The sequence below is a fragment of the Schistocerca serialis genome, chromosome 2 (genome assembly GCF_023864345.2).
Source record: "Schistocerca serialis cubense isolate TAMUIC-IGC-003099 chromosome 2, iqSchSeri2.2, whole genome shotgun sequence".
NCBI lineage: Eukaryota > Metazoa > Arthropoda > Insecta > Orthoptera > Acrididae > Schistocerca > Schistocerca serialis.
The window spans coordinates 504,221,678-504,246,767 of record NC_064639.1 but is presented as its reverse complement, the minus strand read 5'-3'; the positions used below and the strand labels follow the sequence as shown (position 1 = coordinate 504,246,767).

General features: G+C 46.1%; 1 protein-coding gene across 1 annotated transcript in view; it reads right to left on the bottom strand.

Annotated features, from left to right (window-relative positions):
• Positions 1-25,090, bottom strand: part of LOC126457464 (kinesin-like protein KIF19) — a 610,440-nt gene that overhangs the window by 158,861 nt on the left and 426,489 nt on the right. The window contains exon 6 of the mRNA XM_050093755.1: positions 7,322-7,582. Coding sequence (XP_049949712.1) covers positions 7,322-7,582 — 261 coding nt within the window. The remainder of the gene's footprint in view (positions 1-7,321; positions 7,583-25,090) is intronic.

Sequence of the window (25,090 nt, the reverse complement as noted above, 5' to 3'; positions counted from 1 at the left end):
AATACCACATTAATGCAATAAATGCTCAAAATGATGTCCGTCAAACTTAATGCATTTGGCAATACGTGTAACGACATTCCTCTCAACAGCGAGTAGTTCGCCTCCCGTAATGTTCGTACATGCATTGACAATGCGCTGGCGCATGTTGTCAGGCGTTGTCGGTGGATCACGATAGCAAGTATCCTTCAACTTTCCCCACAGAAAGAAATCCGAGGACGTCAGATCCTGTGAACGTGCGGGCCATGGTATGGTGCTTCCACGACCGATCCACCTGCATTGAAATATGCTATTCAGTACCGCTTCAACCGCACGTGCGCTATGTGCCGGACATCCATCATGTTGAAAGTACATCGCCATTCTGTCATGCAGTGAAACATCTTGTAGTAACATCGGTACAACATTACGTAGGAAACCAGCATACATTGCACCATTTAGATTGCCATCGATAAAATGGGGGACAATTATACTTCCTCTCATAATGCCTCACCATACATTAGATCGCCAAGGTCGCTGATGTTCCACTTGTCGCAGCCATCGTGGATTTTCCGTTGCACAGTAGTGCATATTATGCCGGTTTACGTTAGCGCTATTTGTGAATGACGCTTCGTCGCTAAACAGAACGCGTGCAAAATATCTGTCATCGTCCCGTAATTTCTCTCGTGCCCAGTGGCAGAACTGTACACGACGTTCAAAGTCGTCGCCATGCAATTCCTGGCGCATAGAAATATGGTACGGGTGCAATCGATGTTGATGTAGCATTCTCAACACCGACGTTTTTGTGATTCCCGATTCTCGCGCAATTTGTCTGCTACTGATGTGCGGAGTAGCCGCGACAGCAGCTAAAACACCTACTTGGCATCATCATTTGTTGCAGGTCGTGGTTGACTTTTCACATGTGGCTGAACACTTCCTGTTTCCTTAAATAACGTAACCATCCGGCGAACGGTCCGGACACTTGGATGATGTCCAGGATATCGAGCAGCACACATAGCACACGCCCGTTGGGCATTTTGATCACAATAGCCATACATCAACACGATATCGACCTTTTCCGCAATTGGTAAACGATCCATTTTAACATAGGTAATGTATCACGAAGCAAATACCGTCCGCACTGACGGAATGTTACGTGATACTACGTACTTATACGTTTGTGACTATTACGGCGCCATCTATCACAAAGTGAAAAAAGTGGTCCAACAAAAACATTCATATTTCTTTACGTACTACACAAATATGTAATAAAAAGTGGGGATCCCTATTTTAAAAAACGCAGTTAACATCCGTTTGACATATGGCACCGCCATCTAGCGGGCCAACCATAGCGCTATCTGGTGTCCCCCTTCAAGCTAGACGAGTTTCGTTCTTTGTAGTACCGGGTGATCAAAAAGTCAGTATAAATTTGAAAACTTAATAAACCACGGAATAATGTACATAGAGAGGTAAAAATTGACACACGTGCTTGGAATGACATGGGGTTTTTGTGGTGTCACCGCCAGACACCACACTTGCTAGGTGGTAGCCTTTAAATCGGCCGCGGTCCGTTAGTATACGTCGGACCCGCGTGTCGCCACTGTCAGTGATAGCAGACCGAGCGCCACCACACGGCAAGTCTAGAGAGACGTCCTGGCACTCGCCCCAGTTGTACAGCCGACTGACCAATACGCTCTCATTTGCCGAGACGATAGTTAGCATAGCCTTCAGCTAAGTCATTTCCTACGACCTAGCAAGGCGCCATAGCTTTGATAATTAATATTGTGAAGCATGTATCATCAAGAGCGATATTCTACAAATGTGGATTAAAGTTAAGTATTACAGCAACTGCATCCATTTTCTAAGTTCTCATTTCCTTTTAACTGTTCCGGACATCACGCCAATCTGCGTGAGCTTAACGCGTGCCTTTCGGCTTCCTCTCCTTGTGACTTGGCTGTCGTGCTAAGTCACAACAGTTTTATTAGAACCACCCCATATTGCTAGACGCGTGAAGATCTCTTGCGCGCGTCGTTTGGTGATGATCGTGTGCTCAGCCGCCACTTTCGTCATGCTTGGCCTCCCAGGTCCCCAGACCACAGTCCATGCGATTATTGGCTTTGGGGTTACCCGAAGTCGGAAGTGTATATCGTGATCGACCGACATCTCTAGGGATGCTGAAAGACAGCATCCGATGCCAATGCTTCACCATTACTCCGGACATGCTTTACAGTGCTGTTCACAACATTATTCCTCGACTATGGCTATTGTTGAGGAATGATGGTGGATATATTAAGCATTTCCTGTAAATAACATCATCTTTGCTTTGTCTTACGTTGTCATGCTAATTATTGCTATTCTGATCAGATGAAGCGCCATCTGTCGGACATTTTTTGAACTTTTGTATCTTTTTGGTTCTAATGAAATCCCATGTCATTCCAAGAACGTGTGTCAATTTGTACCTCTGTATCTACATTATTCGCGGGTTTATTCAGTTTTCAAATTTATACTGACTTTTTGATCACCCGGTATTTTCGTTTGATTTTTATTTCGTGAGATATTTGGCCCAGTCACTATCAATGGACCACCCTGTATATGGGATTTCATTGATAATTTTATGTTGTTGTTGTTGTTGTTGTTGTGGTCTTCAGTCCTGAGACTGGTTTGATGCAGCTCTCCATGCTACTCTATCCTGTGCAAGCTTCTTCATCTCCCAGTACCTACTGCAACCTACATCCTTCTGAATCTGCTTAGTGTATTCATCTCTTGGTCTCCCCCTACGATTTTTACCCTCCACGCTGCCCTCCAATACTAAATTGGTGATCCCTTGATGCCTCAGAACATGTCCTACCAACCGATCCCTTCTTCTGGTCAAGTTGTGCCCAAACTTCTCTTCTCCCCAATCCTATTCAATACTTCCTCATTAGTTATGTGATCTACCCATCTAATCTTCAGCATTCTTCTGTAGCACCACATTTCGAAAGCTTCTATTCTCTTCATGTCCAAACTATTTACCGTCCATGTTTCACTTCCGTACATGGCTACACTCCATACAAATACTTTCAGAAATGACTTCCTGACACTTAAATTTATACTTGATGTTAAGAAATTTCTCTTCTTCAGAAACGCTTTCCTTGCCATTGCCAGTCTACATTTTATATCCTGTCTACTTCGACCATCATCAGTTATTTTGCTCCGCAAATAGCAAAAGTCCTTTACTACTTTAAGTGTCTCATTTCCTAATCTAATACCCTCAACATCACCCGACTTAATTCGACTACATTCCACTATCCTCGTTTTGCTTTTGTTGATGTTCATCTTATATCCTCCCTTCAAGACACCATCCATTCCGTTCAACTGCTCTTCCAAGTCCTTTGCTGTCTCTGACAGAATTACAATGTCATAGGCGAACCTCAAAGTTTTTATTTCTTCTCCATGGATTTTAGAACCTATTCCGAATTTTTCTTTTGTTTCCTTAACTGCTTGCTAAATATACAGATTGAATAACATCGGGGAGAGGCTACAACCCTGTCTTACTCCCTTCCCAACCACTGCTTCCCTTTCATGTCCCTCGACTCTTATAACTGCCATCTGGTTTCTGTACAAATTGTAAATAGCCTTTCGCTCCCTGTATTTTACCCCTGCCACCTTTAGAATTTGAAAGAGAATATTCCAGTCAACATTGTCGAAAGCTTTCTCTAAGTCTACAAATGCGAGAAACGTAGGTTTTCCTTTCCTTAATCTTTCTTCTAAGATAAGTCGTAAGGTCAGTATTGCCTCACGTGTTCCAGTATTTCCACGGAATCCAAACTGATGTTCCCCGAGGTCGGCTTCTACTAGTTTTTCCATTCGTCTGTAAAGAATTCGCGTTAGTATTTTGCAACTGTGGCTTATTAAACTGATTGTTCGGTAATTTTCACATCTGTCAACACCTACTTTCTTTGGGATTGGAATTATTATATTCTTCTTGAAGTCTGAGGGTATTTCGCCTGTTTCATACATCTTGCTCACCAGATGGTAGAGTTTTGTCAGCACTGGCTCTCCCAAGGCCGTCAGTAGTTCCAATGGAATGTTGTCTATGTTGTTTATGTATATGTAGTTAAAAGTCATAGAATTAACGTGTCATTTGATTTTGAATTTTGGGAAATGATGTATCAATAGCAGGTCCGATGGAAGTGGTTGCATTTCTAAGGGTGATATCAAAGTGTTAATCTGAGATTTCGATTCTACACTGAAGAGCCAAACAAACTGGTACACCTGCCTACTATCGTGTAGTGTGCCCGCAAGCACGCAGAAGAGCCGCAACACGATGTGGCAACAACTCGACTAATGTCTGAGGTAGTGCTGGAGGGAAGTGACACCATGAACCCTGCAGGGCTGTCCATAAATCTCTAGGAGTACGAGGGGTTGGAGATCTCTTCTAAACAGCACGTTGCAAGGCATCCCACATATGATCAGGAATGTCTGGGGAGTTCGGTCGCCAGCGGAAGTGCTTAAACTGAGAAGAGTGTTCCTGCAGCCATCGTGTAGCAATTATGGACGCGTCGGATGTCGCATTGTCCTGCTGGAATTGCCCAAGTCTGTCGGAAAGCACAGGATACTGGAGATCAGACAGTTCCCTCGTGTCATGGAGGGTCCATGGATTCATGAGGTTGTCTCCGTATACGCGTTCACGTCCATCCGCTCGATACAATTTGAAACGGGAGTCGTCCGACCATGCAACATGTTTCCAGTCATCAACAGTCCGATGTCGGTGTTGACGGGCCCAGGCGAGGCATAAAGTTTTGTGTCGTGCAGTTATCAAGGGTACACGAGCAGGCCTTCGCAAGCTGACACTTGCTGATGGCCCAGCGTTGAAATCTGTAGCAATTTGCGGAAGAGCTGCACTTCTGTCACAGTGAACTATTCTATTCAGTTGGTGTTCTTGCAGAATCTTTTTCCAGCGCAGCGATGTCGGATATTTGATGTTTTACGGAATTCCTAATATTCACGGTACACTCGTGAAATGGTCGTACGGGAAAACCCTCACCTCATCGGTACCTCGGAGATGCTGTGTCGCATCGCTCGTGCGCCGACTATAGCACCAGGTTCAAACTCACTTACATCTTGATTACCTGCCATTGTAGCAGCAATAAGCGATCTAACAACTGCGCCAGACGTTTGTTGTCTTATATAGGCGTTAGACCGCAGCGCCGTTTTCTGCCTGTTTACATATCTCTGTATTTGAATACGCATGCTTATACCAGTTTCTTTGATGCTTCAGTGTATTTGTATGCTTTACTTAGAAAAAAAAACCTGTTCACAAACGTATGTGCTTCCAAACGAAGATATATGTAATGCATTACTATGCAGCAAGAGATATTTGTCCATGCTCACGTATGATTTGTGGGAGACCAACAAAGATACATGATCAAATTTTTCACTTGGATGTCAGACTGCAACTCTGTGTATTCACCAGCAAATCTTCTTGCAATGTACCTAAATTGTTTGTATAAGGTGTCGCATTGATACAAAAATATTTTTCGAGAATCTTGAAGTCGATTTTCGAATTCTTGCATCAAATCGACAATTACTGCTGCGTATTTCATCCTGCCTTCAGGATTACGTTCAGCCAACATGTTGAAATGAAAAAAAAAGTTTGCAATTACTTGTGCTTGCCTAAATTTCAGTTTCATTTGAAACGCGTCTGTTGTTTGAAACATAATACTTATGAGTATTACCTTGAAGACTCCTGTTGAAGTCGTCTAAATGAGCAGTCAAATCTAGCAAAAATCCTAAATCTGCCACCCAGTTGGCATTTTCAAGTTCTGGCACAGATTTCGTGAAAGCCCATTACTGAGACTTTACCAAAAAATGCGATTCTTATTTGTACGAATACATATGATATCAAATCAAACCCGTCATAACGGTATCACGGTACTGTTATTTAACAAACATTGGCATTAATTGCAATCCACACGAAAATTTTTAAATTTTATCGACTTGTAGTGATCGGAACTACGGCGAAGAAGGTTCTTCATCATACTCGTACAGAAATAACGCAGAATTTCCTTTTATTTACATAAGTTAATTTCATTATACTTCTATAAACCTGTAGTTTCGCATTTGCTACGGAAGTAGCTATAAGATAACAGACCAGCGAGTCTGATGGATGGGTTGGCCGGCTTAGGAACGAGACTCTTTGGGTTGAAGTATAGTACAGTCGGCGATATTAAGAATGCGATGGGCCAGTGACATGAATGCATGATATGGTGGAAGTTTGAAATTAAAAATATTCAGTTTACCATAACTTTACATAACCCTTTTTTGCTATAGAGCGTTGTCCGCCAGCCGGCCGAAGTGGCCGTGCGGTTAAAGGCGCTGCAGTCTGGAACCGCAAGATCGCTACGGTCGCAGGTTCGAATCTTGCCTCGGGCATGGATGTTTGTGATGTCCTTAGGTTAGTTAGGTTTAACTAGTTCTAAGTTCTAGGGGACTAATGACCTCAGCAGTTGAATCCCATAGTGCTCAGAGCCATTTGAACCAGCCGTTGTCCGCCAAGACGTGCAGTGCAAACAGTGAAGTACAGAGGTGGTGGTGTTATGGAATGGAGTATTTTCCGTATTGGAGTGTGGACCAGTTGTTTCGCGGAATCAAACGTTAAATTCTGAAGGATATGCATAGATTTTACAGCATTCTTTACTGTGTACAGTAGATGAACAGTTCGGGGAAGATTATGATTTGTGTCAGCATGACAATGCAGGATGTCAGAAGGCAGGTCTATAAGGCAATGATTTTGTGGACAATAACTTTACTGAACTGGACTGTCTGCCCTGACTCCCAAACTAAACCCGATGGAACATCTCTGGGCCGAGTTAGAATGTCGACTTCGCTCCACACCATAGAGTGTGACATCGCTACCCTCTCTGATTTAGGATCTTGAGGAAGAATGGGCTGCTACTCCTCCACAGACATTCAGACAACTCACTGAAAGTGTCCCCAACAGAGTTCAAGCCTTGATAAGCGCCAGGGGTCGACATACCCCATATTAATGTCCGACAATAAGTGTCCGGATGTTTTTGACCAGATATTGCACACGTGAAGAAATATCTTTGTAGAAACAAATTTTAATTCATTGTTCTTTACAAGGCGATGAAAGGAAAGCCTTTGCTTTAAATGGTCACATGCTCAGTCTTTTAGGTAATGCTCATCTCAAATGTAATATAGAAATAGTTTAGGGTGAACACTCTAAAACGTTACAAAACAATGAACTGGAGTACTTCAAAGAAATGGAGCGTTGGCAGGTGAGTCTATTGGTTGCGTCCGCTGCTGTTGCCGGGACCAGCGTGCAGAGCGGTCGCGGCGCGCTGACCTTGTTGGAGATGCGGCGCGCGCGCTGGGCGTAGAGCAGCGTCTGGCGCGTCTCGTCGCGGTGCCGCGCGGCCGGGCTGACGTGCGCCAGCATCACGGTGCGGCAGCTGCCGCTGAGCGCGTCCTTGAGCAGCCGCGTCAGCTTGGAGTCGCGGAAGTTGACGTAGCGGCCGCGGCCCGCCGCCAGCGCGCTGATCACGTTCCCCAGCGCCAGCAGCGACCGGTTGATGTGCGCGCCCTCCGCCAGGCGCCGCCCACGGTTCTGCAACGAGAACGAGCAGGCTGCTAAACCCACTGCACCCGCTGTGGATGACCACCTGCAGCTGCGATTTAAATTGGAGGTTTATGCGGTTATAATATGCAACCAGACCCTTTTCTTTCTATTTTGTTACGATTTATTGTACCATTAACTAGTTTTCGAGCCACTGCAGGCTCATTATGATATGTAGTTGTTGCAGGAACATTATCTGAACCTGGTGCTCGAGAAAGACACAGGATCCCATTGCTACACTCCGTACAAAACGCAACACCGCTCCTGGTCACGATCGTGTCACCTACTGTCACCTTCGTGAAGCTCCTGTCTCTTTCCTCTCCACTCTGGCCAGGCTCTACAATGTAGTCCTGTCCACCGGTTACTGCCCCGACCTGTGGAAAACGTCCTGTATACTAATGTCCCTTAAACCTGGCAAACCGCCGTCCGCCGTCTCCTCCTACCGTCCCATCAGCCTTACATCAGTCTTCAGCAAGGTCCTGGAATCTATCCTCACCCGACGCATCCACCAGCATCTCCGCCAGCACCGCCTCCTTCCCATTACCCAGTGTGGCTTTCGGCCGTCCTTCTCTTCCGACGACCTTCTCCTTCACCTCACTCATCTCCTTTCTGAACAGCTTAATTCCCGTCGCTCCGCGATCTTCCTCTCCCTGGACCTCGAGCGTGCTTATGACTGCGTATGGCATTCCGGTCTCCTCTTCAAGCTCCAAACCTTCGCCCTTCCCATTAACTACGTCCGTCTGATCGGCTCCGTTCTCACCCGCCATCCTTCCTATGTCACCATCCATAACACAGATTCCTACACCTTTTTCCCCTCCGCCGGTGTGCCCCAAGGCTCCGTCCTCTCCCCCCTTCTATACCTTTTGTATACGGCGGACATGCCGCCGCCGTCACCCCCCGTCCACCTTCTCCAGTTTGCCAATGACACCGCCTTCCTTGCCCTTGCCCCCACCCCGCAGCGCTCCCAACACCTTCTCCAATCCCACCTTGACCGGTTCACCGCTTGGTGCAACCAGTGGTTGCTCAAGGTCAATCCCTCCAAAACCCAGGCGATCATTGTAGGCAAAACCACCCCTTCCTTCCGCCTCCTTGATTTCTATCTCACCATCTATGGCCGTCCTATCGCCCTCACTCCCACCCTCAAGTACCTTGGCGTCACCCTCGATCGTCGCCTCTCCTGGACTCCCCATCTCCGGACAATCCAAGCCAAGGCACAGTCCCGACTCCGTCTCCTCAAGCTCCTTTCCGGCCGTACGTGGCGTCTGGACCCCTCCACCATCTCCACACCTATAAATCCCTCATCCGCCCTATCCTTTGTTATGCCCATCCGGCTTGGATCTCCGCCCCCCCTACCTTTTATAAATCCCTCCAAATCCTTGAACGCCATGCTCTCCACCTCGCCTATCACATCCGTTTCCACTCCCCCACGCGGATCCTGTATGATCTCATCCCCTTCCCCCACCTCCTCCTTTTCCTTGAAAGGATACAGATCCTGTACACCTCACGCAAACTCGATCCTCCTCACCCGCTAGTCTCCCCCATGCTCTCCCACCCCCGCCTGCTGCCGTACCTGTATTCCCACGTCCCACCCGGTCTCCATCTCTCCACCCTCCTTACCCTCTCCCAAGGTGGCTTCCGTCAGCTCCCCCTCCCTGATCATGTCCTCCTCCCCTCCATCTACCCCTCCTACCAATTTTGACCCTCCCCCCCCACTTCCTGTGTCCTTTCCTTTTGGCACCCTCCCTAACTTCTCTTCCCTTCCCTTCTCTTTCCTTTTCCCCCGTCTCCTCTCTCCTCCCCTCTTCCCCCGGGCTTCCCCTCCCCCTTCCTCCCTTCCCCCTATCTCTCCTGCCCTTGGCATCTGCTCTCCCCTCTCCCTCTCCCTCTCCCACCCCCCCCCTCATCCTTTCCTGGCAGGTCCCCAGACACGTACACAGTTGGTGAACATTCGCGCGCCTGAGATCTACGCCTCATGTTCTGTGTGTGTCGTCATTTTGTGCTTAAGTGGTTCAGTATTATTCGTTTTTGTGCACCTCTGTTCACATGTGACAATATTCGTCTCTGTCCAAGTGTCTGAACAAATTTTATCTTGGACTCTACGCCCGTGAATGGCTCCATGTATTTTAAAAAGTGATTGTCTCTGTTTCTATGTCCACCATGTTTTTTCTCTTGATGTCTTCATTTATATCTTGTGTGTTTCTCTGAGGCCAAAGAGCGGCGTAGCATTCTGCTGCTGGCCTGCCTGTACCCAGGTTTGAAAATAACAATAAAGAAAAAAAAAAACCTGGAGAAAGACACCTTCTGCCCCTTTGCCAGTGTGCCCCAAGGTTCCATCATCTCCCCTTCTGTATACCTTTTGTATACGGCGTACAGGCCATCGCCTTCACCCCCCCCCCCCCCATCCACCTTCTCCAGTATGCTGATGACACCGCCTTCCTTGCCCTCACCCCCACCCTGCAACGCTCCCAAAACCTTCTCCAATCCCATCTTGACTGGTTCACGGCTTGGTGTAACCAGTGGTTGACCAAGGTCAATCCTTCCAAGACCCAGGCGTTCATTGTAGACAAAACCACCCCTTCCTTCCGTCTTCTCGACTTCTATCTCACCATTTATGGCCGCTGTATCGCCCTTACCCCCACCCTTAAGTACCTTAGCGTCACCCTTGACCGTCGCCTCTCCTGGACCCCCGATCTCCGGACAATCCAAACCAAGGCACGCTCCTGACTCTGTCTCCTCAAGCTCCTTTCTGGCCGCACATGGGGTCTGGACCCTCCACACCTATAAATCCCTTATCCGCCCTATCCTCTGCTACGCTCATCCCACCTGGATCTCTGCCCCTCCTACCTTTTACAAATCCCTTCAAATCGTAGAACGCCATTTGCTCCACCTTGCCTATCACACCCGTCTCCCTTCCCCACGAGAATCCTCTATGACCTTATTCCATTCCTGCACCTCCTTCTCTTCCTTGAAAAGGATACAGATCCCCTACACCTCCCGCAAACTTGATCCCCCCACCCGCTTGCTCTCCCATCCTCTCCTACCCCCGTCTGCTGCTGCGCCTGCATTCCCACATCCCACCTGCTCTCCATCTCTCCACTCTCCATACCCTCGCCCAAGGTGGCTTCCACAAACTCCCCCTCCCTGATGATTCCCCCATCCCCTCCATCTACCCCTCCTACCAACTTTGATCCTCCTCTACCGCACTCTGTGTTTTTTTACTCGAGGGCACCCTCGCCCTCCTCCCCCCGGTTTCCCCTACCCCCCTACCTTCTTTCTTCCCCCTCCCATTTCCTCTGCCACTGGCATCTACACACTCCTCTATCCCTCCTCCCCCCCCCCTTAATTCCCCTTTTGACAGGTCCCCGGACTCGCACACGTATAGTGAACTTCCGCACGCCAGAGATCATCGCCTAGTGTTTGTGTGTGTCGTTGTGTTCGTCTTCAAATGTTCCAGTGTTACTCGTTTGTGCTCCAACGTCCACGTGTGCCATCTGTCATCTCTGTACGTGTCCACGTGTCTGAACATTTTTATTTTGGACTCTGCACCCGTGAACGGCTCTGTATGTTTTAATTTTGTATGTCTATGTTTGTATATCCACCCTGTTTGTTCTGCAATTGTCTTCTTTTGTACCATTAGTTTATCTGTGGCCAAAGAGCGGCGTAATATGCTGCTGCTGGCCTACCTGTATCAAGTGTGAAATTAACAATACAGAAAAAAAAACTGGAGAAAGCCTCTCCTCTGCCTTTCCCCACTCCCTGTCGCGTCTGCCCAGCACCCGCCCCCCCTCTTGGGGGTCCTCGTCCTCCATCAGCCGCTTTCCCCCCTCCCCCCATTTCGCATTTTCCTCTTCTCCCCCCCCCCTTTCCTTTCCCGTCATCTGTCCAGGTTCCCCCCATCTCCCCTCGGCTGTGGTATATCATATTTCTGCCAATATTTTAGTGCAGTGTTCAAGTGAATGTTCAGTGTTGTTCGTCTTTCCAAAGTGTTGCGAACAGATACCATGCTGTCGCTGGGTGTAAATTTTATATCTCTTGCGAACAGAAACCAGACTGTCACCGTCTTTTTTTAATTATTTGTCTATTGTTTTACCTGTCTGCTTCGTAAGCATTTTATTAGCATCATCAACCCTTTGTTTTATGTTTTAAGTTCAACAATTTTCCGCCATTTTACCATTTCAGTCACCGATTTTATCGCCTGCTTTTATTATTTATTATCTTCATCTTTTTAAAACAAATTCTGTAGGCTGAAGGGCAGCGTACTAAGCTGCTGCCAACCCACCCCCTTCAGGGGGAATCGATACTCAATAAAGAAAAAAGAAAAATTGGAGGAAGGTCCTCCATGCGGATTCTCTATGACCTGATTCCTTTCCCCCATCTGCTCCTTTTCCTGGAACATATCAATGTCCTCTACACCTCCTGCCGACTTGATCCCCCTCATCCCCTGGTTGCTCCTCTCCTCTCCTCTCCAGCCCCTGCCCTCTGCCGTGCCTTCACCATTGTCCCCCCCTTCCACGTCTACACCCTTCATCTCCTTTCCCAAGGTGGCTTCCATCGACTCCCCCTCCCAGATGATGCCCTCTCTCCCTCCATTTACCCCTCCTATAACTTTGATCCTCACCTCCCCCTCCCTTCCTCTGTTCTTTTCCCGGGCTCCCTCTCCCTCTCCCCCTCCTTCCATCCTGTTTTTTCCCCGCCTACCCTCTCTCTGAGTCCCTTCTCTCCCCCCCCCCCAAATCCTTTTGCCCTCCCCTCCACTGCCTTTCCCAGACCTCGTGTCCGCCCAGCCCCCCCCCCCCATTTCTATCTCCCCTCCATCCAGCAGCTCTCTCCTTTTATTTTCATTTCCTCTCCTCCCCCCTTTTCCCACTCATCAGTCCAGATCTCCCCCCACCCCCACCCTCCATCTGCCTCTGTGTTGGCTCTATAGTGCTGTTTTAAGTGCGAGTTCTCTGTTGTGCATCCCCTTTCAGTGTTCTGAACAGCCACCACACAGTCGCTAGTTGTGTTTTTTATCTCGTGCAAACAGTAACCAGGCAGTCACCGTATTTTTTAATTGTGCCTGTCTATTTACTGTGTGTTTTAATCTGCATCACCGACCGTTTGTTTTTATATTTTCTTTGCATCTTTTTCTCCATGTTTCAGTTTTTAACAGTCACATTATATCACCTCCTTCTATTGTTCCCATATCTCCTAATTCTGTTTTTTTTTTTAACTTTTCTTTAGGCTGCAGAGCGGCGTTTCGTGCTGGTGCCTCCTTTTTGGAAGAAAAAAAAACTGGAGGAAATGTTGGAAAATTAGCTGTCGAAATGTTTATGAAACGTGCGCTACGACAGCATCTTTGTCGACCACATCTGGCATGCCAAGCACCACTGACAGCTATGCGGGACACGGTACTTTTAAACCTCCCACCAGCCTGCCACTGGACGGGCCTGCTCTTCCAACGGTCGCTGTCTTCAATGAGGTGAGCCACGCTTACAAACCACCAAAAGATGCTGTATTAACATGACCTCACTGCCTGCGATTCTGATTGGGTTGGGGATCTCTTTAAGTGCCCGCACTCACAGCTTTGCCCCCAAACTCAGTGAATCTTCAAACTCATGTCGACTTTAGCACAGAAGGCTGTAGTGAGGAAAGTACAGCGCTGTAGCATGACACTATTAACCATTACCACTAGTGAGACACTTATCTGACAGTATCGGCGCTGAAGACTACTTCGTTTCTATCAAGAACATTATTCTAATTCAAGACTACTTTTTTCTATCAGGAACATTCCTCTAATTGGGGGAATAATCCAAACGGAATGGAAATCGGTAGATGTGATGTACATATACAGACAAACAAATTATTACAATTGCAGAAAATTTGGATGATTTATTCAAGAAGAAACTTCACAAACTGAGCAAGTCGATAACGTGTTGGCCCACCTCTGGCCCGTATGTAAGCAGTTACTCGGCTTGTCACTGATTGGTAGAGGTGCTGTATGTCCTCTTGAGACATATCCTGTCAAATTTTGCTCAATTGGCGCGTTACGTTGTCAAAATCTCTAGTTAGTCGGAGGGCCCCACATACAGTGCTCCAAACGTTCTCAATATGGCCGAGATCTGGCGAACTTGCTGCCCAAGGTAGGGCTTGGCAAGCACAAAAATAAGCAGTGGGAACTCTCGTCGTATGCAGATGGTATTATCTTGCTAAAATGTAAGCCCAGGATGCCTTCCCATGCAGGGCAACAAAACGGGGCATAGATGTATCCCTCTGCTGTAAGGGTGCTGTGGATGGGGTACTGCCATGAAAAGAAATGGCATCCTAGACTATCACTCCTGGTTGTTCAGCTGTATGGCTGGCGACAGTAAGGTTGGTATTCCAGCACTGTCTGGAGCGTCTCCAAGCATGTCATCAGTCTGGAAGCTCACTGCCGAGAGTAGAACTGTCTTCAGTAATGAATCCTGGCTTGAACTGAAGCCTGGTGATCAGCGAAGACGTGTCTGGAGGCTGCCTGGACGGCAGTGGGGCACTAACTTGGCTGGAGCCCGCCATATGGCCTGACAACCAGGAGTGATAGTTGGGGCTGCCGTTTCTTTTCATAGCAGAACGCCTTTGGTTGTCATCTGTCGCACCTTCACAGCATACCGGTACAGTGACATACTCTACACCCCGTTTCTTTGCTCTTTGCTGGGTTTACCTTTCAGCAAAATAACACCGAACAAAAAATTTGAAGTGAAAATGTGTAAATTGCATGATTGTAAGTTAGTTATGTTTACTTAAGTATAAAATTATACATCTTTATAAATCTTTATCTCTAGATTTTTTAAAAAAGTAATCTACATTTTTGTATAAATAACTCACTAACTAAATATGCATTCATGTTCCCATATTCAGCATAACAAATTTTAAGTGAATAATTACTTGAATTATGTTATGTGTTATGCATTTCAGTGCTATTCTGGAAGAAAAATATTAAGAAACAAAGGAGATAATATTACACAAATGAAAATACTTTGTAAGTCTACTTTGTACCAGAACTATGTAAAGCACAAAAGAAAATTTATTAATTAAATGGTCACAAATGTATATAAAGGATTACCAATGTTAAATGTCCATATGTACTGTATATACAATTACATATTTTGTTCAGAGATAAATTCAGAAGATGACTGTTTTCGCTTGGCTTGACGTTTATACACAAACTCGGGAACATCCCTTACGATAGTCCAGCAGTAATCTGCTAAAATAGTAGGGCTCCACTTTCCGGGATACCTCTTCTCAAATGTGGCAATATCTTGATGAAACCGCTCCCCATGTTTATCACATACTGCACCACAATCTTTGGGAAAGAAGTCAAGATGACTATGTAAGACATGCAATTTCAATGAAATGTTGCAACCAAGTTTTTCATAAGATGACAACATGTTATCTACAATCTCCTTGTAATTTATTGCTCGTTTGTTCCCTAAGAACTGTAGCCGGCCGAAATGGCGGAGCAGTTCTAGGCACTACAGTCTGGGACCGCGCGACCGCTACGGTCGCAGCTTCGAATCCTGCCTTGGGCACGGATGTGTGTGATGTCCTTAGGTAAGTTAGGTTTAAGTAGTTCTAAGTTCTAGGGGACTGATGACCTCAGAAGTTAAGTCCCATAGTGCTCAGAGCCATTTGAACCAACCTAAAAACTGTAAACAGACTGTCTTAAGGCATTCCTATGGTTGCTTCTCATCACCTTGTATGATTCCATCAAAAGTCTGGCCTCCAGAAAGCTCTCGAATCTGTGGGCCTATAAAGATGCCCTTCTGTACTTTGGCATCATTTAAGTAAGGGAATTTTTACCTTAAGTACTTAAACAAGTCACCATCTTTGTTCATTCCCTTAACAAAGTTTTTCATGAGATTCAACTTGATGTACAAGGGGGGGAGCAGAATCAGTTTAGGGTCTACTAGAGGTATACTCTTAATGTTCTTTATATCTGGTTGAAGAGGTTTTCTGGTGGGCCATTCATGTTTACTGTAATGAGATGCACGAGCTCAGCTATCCCATTCTTAGAGAAAACAGCAATGTTTAGTATACCCTAACTGCATACCTAATAGCAGTGCAACCACTTTCAAGTCACCACATATCTGCCATTGAGAGTCGTTATACTTGATGGATTCTAGTAAAATTTTCATGTTTTGGTATGACTCTTCCATATGCACACTATGCCCAACTGGAATAGAAGGAAGCTCATTACCAATATGTAAAAGCACTGCTTTAAGCTCAACTTTGACGAATCAATAAAGAGTCTCCACTCATCAGGGTTGTAATTAATTCTGAGCGCCTTCATTAGGCCATTTATGTCTACACATGCTACAAGACTATCTTGCATGTTTAAAATAGGAGTGAATTATAGCTTTCTTCTGCGGCAGAATGAAACATTTACATTCCTTTCCAGGAAATTGCGCTCTGCAATCTTGATGATAAAATCTCAGCCTTAGATTTAGAGAGTTCCAAATCTCTAATGAGATCATTTAACTCATTTTGAGACAACTTTCGTGGATTATCAGTTGATGATATATTTGGAAGAAACTCTGGATCTTGTGATTTACATGGTTCAGGGTATTCAGAATCCCCATCAGAAGTAATCTCGCACTCTCGTACTTTGTCAGTGTTTCAAGTATTGGCAATTCTTCCCCATGTAGAACTGGACTACGGCAGATGGAATGTTAGGATAGATCACTGTCCGCTTCTTCTTCTTAGATATTCCCTTATTGATAGGAGGAACCGAACAAAAGTAGTAGTCACTGACGTGGTTAGTTGGCTCACGCCAGATAATGGGCACTGCGAAGGGCATTGTACGTCATTTCCCATGCATCCAGTTCCTTATGTTGCTGGCACAAGTGTTGCAGATCACATGTGGAGCCCAGGGTTTATCCTGCTCACCTATTTTGCACCCAAAATAACAACTGTAAGCTTTTTTAATCAATGGAGTTTTTTGCTGTTTTTGTGAAGCAAATGTCACTTCTCCACACACATAGAAAAATGTGTTAGCACTGTTAACACAAACTCGCGGCATTTTTTTCACTTGAGTAGCAGTCAACTTGAATAACTGATAGTCTGGAAACAAATGTGCAAAAATTATTACATGCATTAATAAAGTCACTGAAGTTGAAGAGGAGGGAGACAAAAAGATCACTAAAAATGGTATCAAAATGCTTATATCCAAAATATTGCACACAAGTAAGATCTGGGACAATAATATAGTCCATTGTTACAAGTTATTATGAGTTTGACATATCATTATAATATTTTATTTTAAACTTAACATAAATATCCGTATATAATTATCTCACCGTAATGGAACAGCGTGAAATGAAAACTAGAGCTAGTTTTGAATTGTCTTTGTGATATTCGCGATCAGCACATTCCAACTGATAGGAATTGACTATATTCATTCGATTTACATTTTAATTGTTGCATAGTATAATACCTGTCCACACACGGTGAAATTTTCTATTGCATGTCTTCGTTCTTGCCAAACTCTGCCTTGGTCAGCAAGGCCTCCGGATCTCCCTCCAATTGAGAATGTTTGGCGCGTTATGCGCAAGCACCCTGCAACCAGCTTAGGACATTGACGACGAAATGCGCCAATTGAGCAGAATTTGGCATGATATGCCTGAGAAGAACATCCAACAACTCTATCCATCAATGCCAAGCCGAAGAACTGCTTGCATAGTGGTCAGAGGTGGACCGGTGCGTTGCAAACATGCTCAATTTGTGAAGTCTTTCTCTTGAATAAATCATACACTTTTTTCTGAAATTTCAATAACTTTTTTTTGTACATGTAAAACACAATTGCCGATTTCAGTCCCATTCGGATAATCCATGTGCTGCGATTTTTTTTTTTCTTTCTTTCTTTCTTAGAGCATATGTAACACATCATGACAGAAGGACCTACATCAGTTCAAAGTTACATAGATCTCAAATATTAAGCATACATATTGTAAAACATTTTGTAAATGAGTTATATTTATGTGTCTGATTGTCTTTGTTGGCTACCCTAACTAGTAACACATTAAAATGTACAGGTCGCTGTGTTTTAGGATACTTACATTTCAGTGCATTGTGGCATCGATGAAAAACTCATTCTGAATTGCACATTTTGACAACTTATACATACATATACTCGTAATCCTGCAATAATGTGAATTATTAGTGTGGTGTCAACGTTAGACACCACGCTAGAGGTTGCGATAATCGAAAGCGGTCCACCACTTGCAACCTCTCTGGACTCGCTGGCGCTTGCAGTGCTGCCGTATGGCACGGACGGAGACTTGCAGATCGCACAGGCCGAGTCAGCTACAGGTCGTGAGCGAAGTCAGATTAGAATATCCTTCAGCTTGCTAGGTTCGCAGACTCTAGTTGGCGCATGTGTTTCGCACGTAATACCAGAATTGTTTTATTTTGTTTGTTGTATAATCCAGTTAATGTTTCCAGAATGAGATTTTTCACTCTGCAGCGGAGTGTGCCCTGATATGAAGTTCGATATGAGTTCGAATCTCGGTCCGGCACACAGTTTTAATCCGCCAGGAAGTTTCATATCAGCGCACACTCCGCTGCGGAGTGAAAATCTCATTCTGGAAACATCCCCCAGGCTGTGGCTAAGCCATGTCTCCGCAATATCCTTTCTTTCAGGAGTGCTAGTTCTGCAAGGTTCGCAGGAGAGCTTCTGTAAAGTTTGGAAGGTAGGAGACGAGGTACTGCCAGAAGTAAAGTTGTGAGGACGGGGCGTGAGTCGTGCTTGGGTAGCTCAGTTGGTAGAGCACTTGCCCGCGAAAGGCAAAGGTCCCGAGTTCGAATCTCAGTCCGGTACACAGTTTTAATCTGCCAGGAAGTTTCAGTTAATGTTTGTTAATGAGTCATTTGTATTCAAGAAAGGTAGTTGTTATTATTTATGTTCCTGGGGTGCTGTAGCAGAACAAAGTTAAGTGAAAGTTATTTACTAAAGTATTCCAGTACTAATTATTATAGAGTGTTCCAGATTCCTACAGCCACCCCACTCGTGCTAGCCTCTATCATCCCACTGCAAATCCCAGGGATACCGATCGAAAAGCATCCTGCATTTGTGTGAGGTCATGATATGCTGCAATCGACCTTCACATCAATTAGAATGAATTCGTCATCTGTACAACGATGCAATATAAGTAACATAAAGCATAACGACCCTTACGTTTCATAAACATATCTTTACAGAATTTCCGTTATGCGCCAGCACCGTGACCACATCTTCTACCTGCGCGTGGTCCATATAATGTTCTTGTAACACTATTCATCTGTTAATGAACCTGCAATTGCTTGAAAACCAGTTAATGATACAGTAATCAAATTGTATAAAAATAAATAAGAGGCTTGTTGAATGTTATACCCATAAAAATCAAAAGTGGGGTGGCACCCTACCGTCACACAAGGAAGGACATAGTAAAGATTCTTGATGTTCACCACCTGTCGTTAGATTGGTGTCGCCCAATGCGACTCATTGCTATAAGGACACGTGGCAAGCTTTTCATCAAGAATATCGATAAATGTCGCAGTAGATATGCTTTCTTATTGTAATACAGATATAGACGTTGCAGTTCCTTCAGACTGTGTAGCACAGAACACTTACTAAAATAAATTAGAATATTATGGTATTAATGGCAAGAAATTAAGTAGGTTTCAAACTTCTCTGAGCTGTAGGAATCTGAAGAGTGCATTATACCGTCAGACAAGAGGGAATGAGCTAACATTTGTACTGTAATGCTGGCTGTTCCTCAGGCTTCAACTCTAGAGCCGCTTTCATGCATCGTTTACATTAATAACGTGCCTTCAGCTGTACCAGATTCGGATCATGAAAGAATGACGCAGCAAGTCATGTTATGGAGGAATCAATTCTTGGCACACGGCTGGCTGACTCTGAACTACAATAAAGCAAGGTACCATTACTTTTGGGTTGATAAAATTGTCAGCAGTGCCACAATCAGCATAAAGTCATATAGACACGAAAAGGGCAGCGAAAGCAGCCCTAACAGCTGCAGCTTAGACCCGGCATCAACCCCATCAGCTTCACCAAGAACAACGGTATGTCCTTCCAAAATAGTGTACGACACACGTATTAGCAGAGTGAATATGCTAATGCCATACATCTAGAGCTGGTAACCATCCGGTACTAAATTTATGAAGCCTAAAACCTCCACACTAGAAAGTCGCAAATATTTGCTCTGTATTAATTCATTCAACGTCATCTCTGGAAATATCCTATGCTTAGAAAATATTTACTCTCTCTTCTACACTTCCACTCACTACAGAAAATAACATTACTTACTTTCGATTCATGAGCATCCCTTCTACCTCCCAGACTCATGCAACCCTTATACCGCACTTGAACGTATTCAATGCAGTCACTTAAGGAAAGATCCAGATATAAGCATTGGACAAATGTAATAGAAAGACAGGTAGCTCTCTGTACATCCGCCACTACTCCTCTCAGAACCAGGCACTCGGACTATTTACTGACCAGATGGCAGTAGACTCCCATTCAGATCGTCCTGTCATTCAGATTTAGGCTTTCAGCGGTTTCACTTAATCGATTAAGGCGAATGCTAGAATTAGTCCTTTGAAAAGCCACGGTCAGTTTCCTCCTTCATTCTTACAGAACTGAGATTTATCTGAATCTACATCGACATCAGTTATCAAAAGCACAACCGTATCAGTCAAAATTTGCGACTGGATTGAGGATTTTGCAGTATGAAGTACGCAGCAAATTAGCCTGTCTTGGATGCAGTCATCGATAGATGTAGAAGCGACTTCATGTGTGCCCCTGGGAAGTGTGCTGGGACCCTAGCTGTTGATGTTGTATATTAATGACGATACAGACAATTTTAATGGTGACCGCAGATTTTTCGCAGACGATGCAGTTATTTATAATGAAGTATTGCCTTAAAGAAACTGCACAAATATTCACTCATATCCTGCTAAGATTTTAAAGGGGTGTGAAGATTGGCAATATGCTTTAATTGTTGAGACATTTAAAATTTACTCTTCACAAGACGAAAGAAAACGTACTATCCTGTGACTACAATATCGATGAATCGCAAGTCGAATCGGTGAATTTATAGAAATACCTGGGTGTAACAACTTGCAGTGATATGAAATGGAACGGTGGCATTGGCTCAGTCATAGGTAAAGCAGGTGGCGGACTGTGGTTCGATAAATAAAATGCTGCGTGAGTAGGGCCTCCCGTCCGGTAGGCCGATCGTCGCGTGCAAATCTTTCGATCTGACGCCACTTCGGCGACCTGCGCGTCGATGGGGATGAAATGATGATGATTAGGACAATAAAACACCCAGTCCCTGAGCGGAGAAAAATCTACGAACCAGGCGGTAATCGAACCCAGGCCCTTAGGATTGACATTCTATTACGCTGACCACTCAGCTATCGGGGGCGGAATGCGGTTCGTTGATAGAAAGAGACTGCGTTCAAAACGCTCAAGCGACTCATCCTAAACTATTGCTCAAGCATGTGGGACCAGTACCAAATAGGACTATCAGGTGATATTGGATATATACGGAGAAGGGCGATACAAATGGTCACAGTTTTGTTTCACCCATGGGAGAATGCTACAAAGATGGAAAAACTGAACTAGCAGACGCTTGAAAACAGACGCTAACTATCCCATTGAAACCAATTGAGAAGGATTTTATAACAAACTTCAAGCGTTGAATCTAGGGATATATTGCAACCCCCGTTTCAGTAACAGTGTAGTGTAAAGTTGTTCCGTTTTTGTATGGATAGGGACCAATGGCGGCCACTGTGTCAGAACACAAGAACACGTCAACACCCTAAATTTTGACACCTTGCGGATTTATTGGTTATTTTTCTTTGGATGCTATTAAAAGTTATGTCGATGCGATAATCTGAGATACACGGCACTAAATCTACAGCGGTGTGTTACGTATTGCTCCACTAGACTCAGTAGGACTTGGCGTCACAGTTGTGCACACACCTTCACTTGTGCACATTTTAAGGAGCTTCTGCGCATGCACAACCGTAACTGGCTTAAGTGCCAAACGTATACGGATTTGATAATCAATGTGCACACTTCATGGTCTGCATTGCTAGTCTTTACCACTCAACTACTAGTTTACATCAGTACCACCAGGTGGTAGCAACACTGCAGCAGACTTCTATGTTCGCCATAAATCCCGCTAAGTGGTAGCATACTCCACAGATATGCGAATTCATAGATTATGTACTAAAATTAGATCGGACAGAAGATTAAGTTACAGTTATACTGAGAGAAAACCTATTTTATGGGATTCTGAATGAGAGATGGTACATAAAGTTTTCATTGTTATCATAGAGTGATCCCTTTGAGGCACTGAGAACCATAAAGCACCTCATCATCGATTGTGTAGACTGTAGTACATTCTTGAGGCTTGGATCCTCTCGATTCCAAGTGAGAATATTACACTACCGGGACTACCCTCAGGATGGAATCAACGCATTTGGAAGCGGCCCTCGCCCCTGCTGCTGCTGCCGCCATCTGTGTGCCGCCATCTCTACGCCAGCCACCGCCGCCGCCAGCCATCCCTCCGTCAGAGCCGCCACCTGGTGGTCGCTGCCACAGCCGCCCCCCCCCCCCCTCCTCCCCCCAGTCGAGGATACTGGGTCACCCCTTTTGCTGTCGTCATCCAGCCGCTGCCTGTAGGGATTCTCCTGACCACCTTCACAGCCTGCCGGAAGGGCTGTCGACCTGCCCTGGTCAAGTTGCCGCTGCTCCCACATCGCTGTGAGGGCTCCCTCGCAGCCGCCACCGCTGCTGTGCCGCCATCGCCACAGTCCTTTGCCGCTGCCACTGTCCTCGCTGCTGCTGCCCCCGTCGCCGTCACCACCATCGCCATTTTCACCCCCACACGCACACAACCGCCATGTCCCACCCTACCACCTTCATCATTTTCACCTCCCCCTCAGCTGGTCCAACCACCATCACATGGAGCTCATTCACAGACTCCATCCTCGTCCTCCCGTCTCTGCCTGTCTGCCCCATTCCTGCACCATTTTCGGCTGTCACTTCCCCCAACTCTCCCTCAACCTTAGCTGCCGCCCTGTCACCATTTTAGACTTCCCACCAGTTGCTGCACCACGTACGACAGGCTATCAGCTGGCACCGATTTCTGCCCACCGTGTCACAGCCTCTGCCACACACCAACACCCCCTGCCTCACTCTAACCTCAGGGAAGACCTGCCCCGCCACCTCCCTCTGCAACTCATCCCCCAACCCCCTTCCCACCCTATCCTGACCAAAAAACCTACCAAACGCCCTAATGTTGACCCTTATCCCCTGCAACACCCCATCCTCTCTCCAACAGCCTCAACCTAACTGACGTCCACTGACCTTCACCGCCATGATCATGAAGCTTAGCCACATCATCATGGAGGCTGAGGTGTTGGCGGACCTAAATTCCCATCCCAACACAGACATTCTATCGGCCTGTCACATGTTTAATGATGCCAGGCTGACTACCTTGTGTGCCTATTCAAAGAATTCTCCTCCTCCATCGACCACCTCCTTACAGAGGGAACCATCATCTACAATAGACACACAAAGTTGAGACCCCCCCCCCATTTCCCCCTCCAATCATACCACTGCCAACGATGCCTTAAGTACAACAACCATATCACTGCCGCCTGATAGAGCCCCCTACCTGCCCCCACTGCAAAGATTCCCACTTCCTGAAGAACTGACCCAACCTCTCCTCTTCCTCCCTCCTGTAAAACTTGTAATGAAACCCATCTTACGTACTCCTCAAAATGTAAAGCAAAACCTCCTCCTGTCACCCCTGAGCTCACTGTTCCTGTCCACACTGTTGACGAACCCATCCACCCCAACAACTCACTCCACCCTCCTCCTCCTGCAGAGGACATCATCTGCTTTGTCACCAGTGTGCTCCAAAACATCCACCCCTTCCAATGCCCCTACACCCTTTCCCAAATCGCCCTCGCTGCCCATCCTGTCTTCCACGTTACCAACTTTGCCACCTACTCCCACAACCAGGCCCACTTCACTTTCACCCTCCTCACAACCCTCGTCTAAATCTCCCCTAGCATGGCATAGCAACATTACAGTATCCTTTATCATAATATCCGCTCCCTGGCCATCTACAAACTCCTCTTCCTCCACACCCTCAATCGACACTGCATGGATGCCTTCATCCTAAATGAAACCTTCCTCTAACCCGGTATCTCCACTTCCATAGCCCTTTACACTCTCCACTGCACTGATAATCCGTACCCCCTAGCTTGTGGCAGGGTTGCTATCAGCCACCTCAAGCACCACCCTGTTCGACCCCAACCTCTCCTCAACGATCCTGCTGAGCATCTCACCCTCAGCCTCTTCTTTCCCACCCTTACCGTCACATGTCCCACCATCTGCAACATCCTTCATATCCCTATCCCATACGATTTCGAGGCCCACACTGACTGTACCTCCTCCACCTACGTGATTGTCACAGACCTCAATATCCACAGCGGATCCCCTGCTGAACTCCAGTGGTGGCATCAGTTTATCACCACCCTCTAGGGAGACCTGGTTCCCCTCCCACAACAGACCCGACCCAAATCCAACACCACTCCTGACGAGATACTGGCCTCTCTCAACCTCCTCGGGCGCATCACTGCGGAAGTCCTTGACCTAATTGGCAGCGACCATGCCCCTGTCCTACTCACTATCTCTAATGGTCGCCATCCCGGCCCCATTCCTCACCCTGACATTTCTCCTAAACTTGTCCACGATTACTCCCGAGCCAACTGTGATGCCTACCGGGACTCTATACACACCTGGGCCGAACACCATGAACATACCATCCAGTATCCCGATGACACCTCCTGAACTGCTGCCGTCCTCCACCAGACCCTATCTGACGCCGCAGCCACCCATATCACTACTAAAGCCATCCACCCTCACCGCCTAGTCCTGCCCCCCACAGGCCATCCTTATCCTTTGTAGTGTTGGCAGAAGAGCCAACACCGTGTTGCTAGAGGAGGCCGAAATGCATGCTTTTAAGCTCACGCAGATTGGCGTGAGGTCTGGAACAGTTAAAGGATTTGAGTCTAGCAAATAAAGTACGTAGCTGTTGGAATACTTAACATTAATCCACAATTGGTGAACATCTCTCGTTACTGTACAAGCTTCACAATATTAATTATCAAATGCTATGGCGCCTTGCTAGGTCGTAGCAAATGACGTAGCTGAAGGCTATGCTAACTATCGTCTCGGCAAATGAGAGCGTATTTGTCAGTGAACCATTGCTATGAACGTCGGCTGTACAACTGAGGCTAGTGCTAGTCAGTCTCTCTAGACCTGCCGTGTGGCGGCGCTCGGTCTGCAATCACTGACAGTGGCGACACGCGGATCCGACGTATACTAACGGACCGCGGCCGATTTAAAGGCTACCACCTAGCAAGTGTGGTGTCTGGCGTTGACACCACATCCTTCGTGAC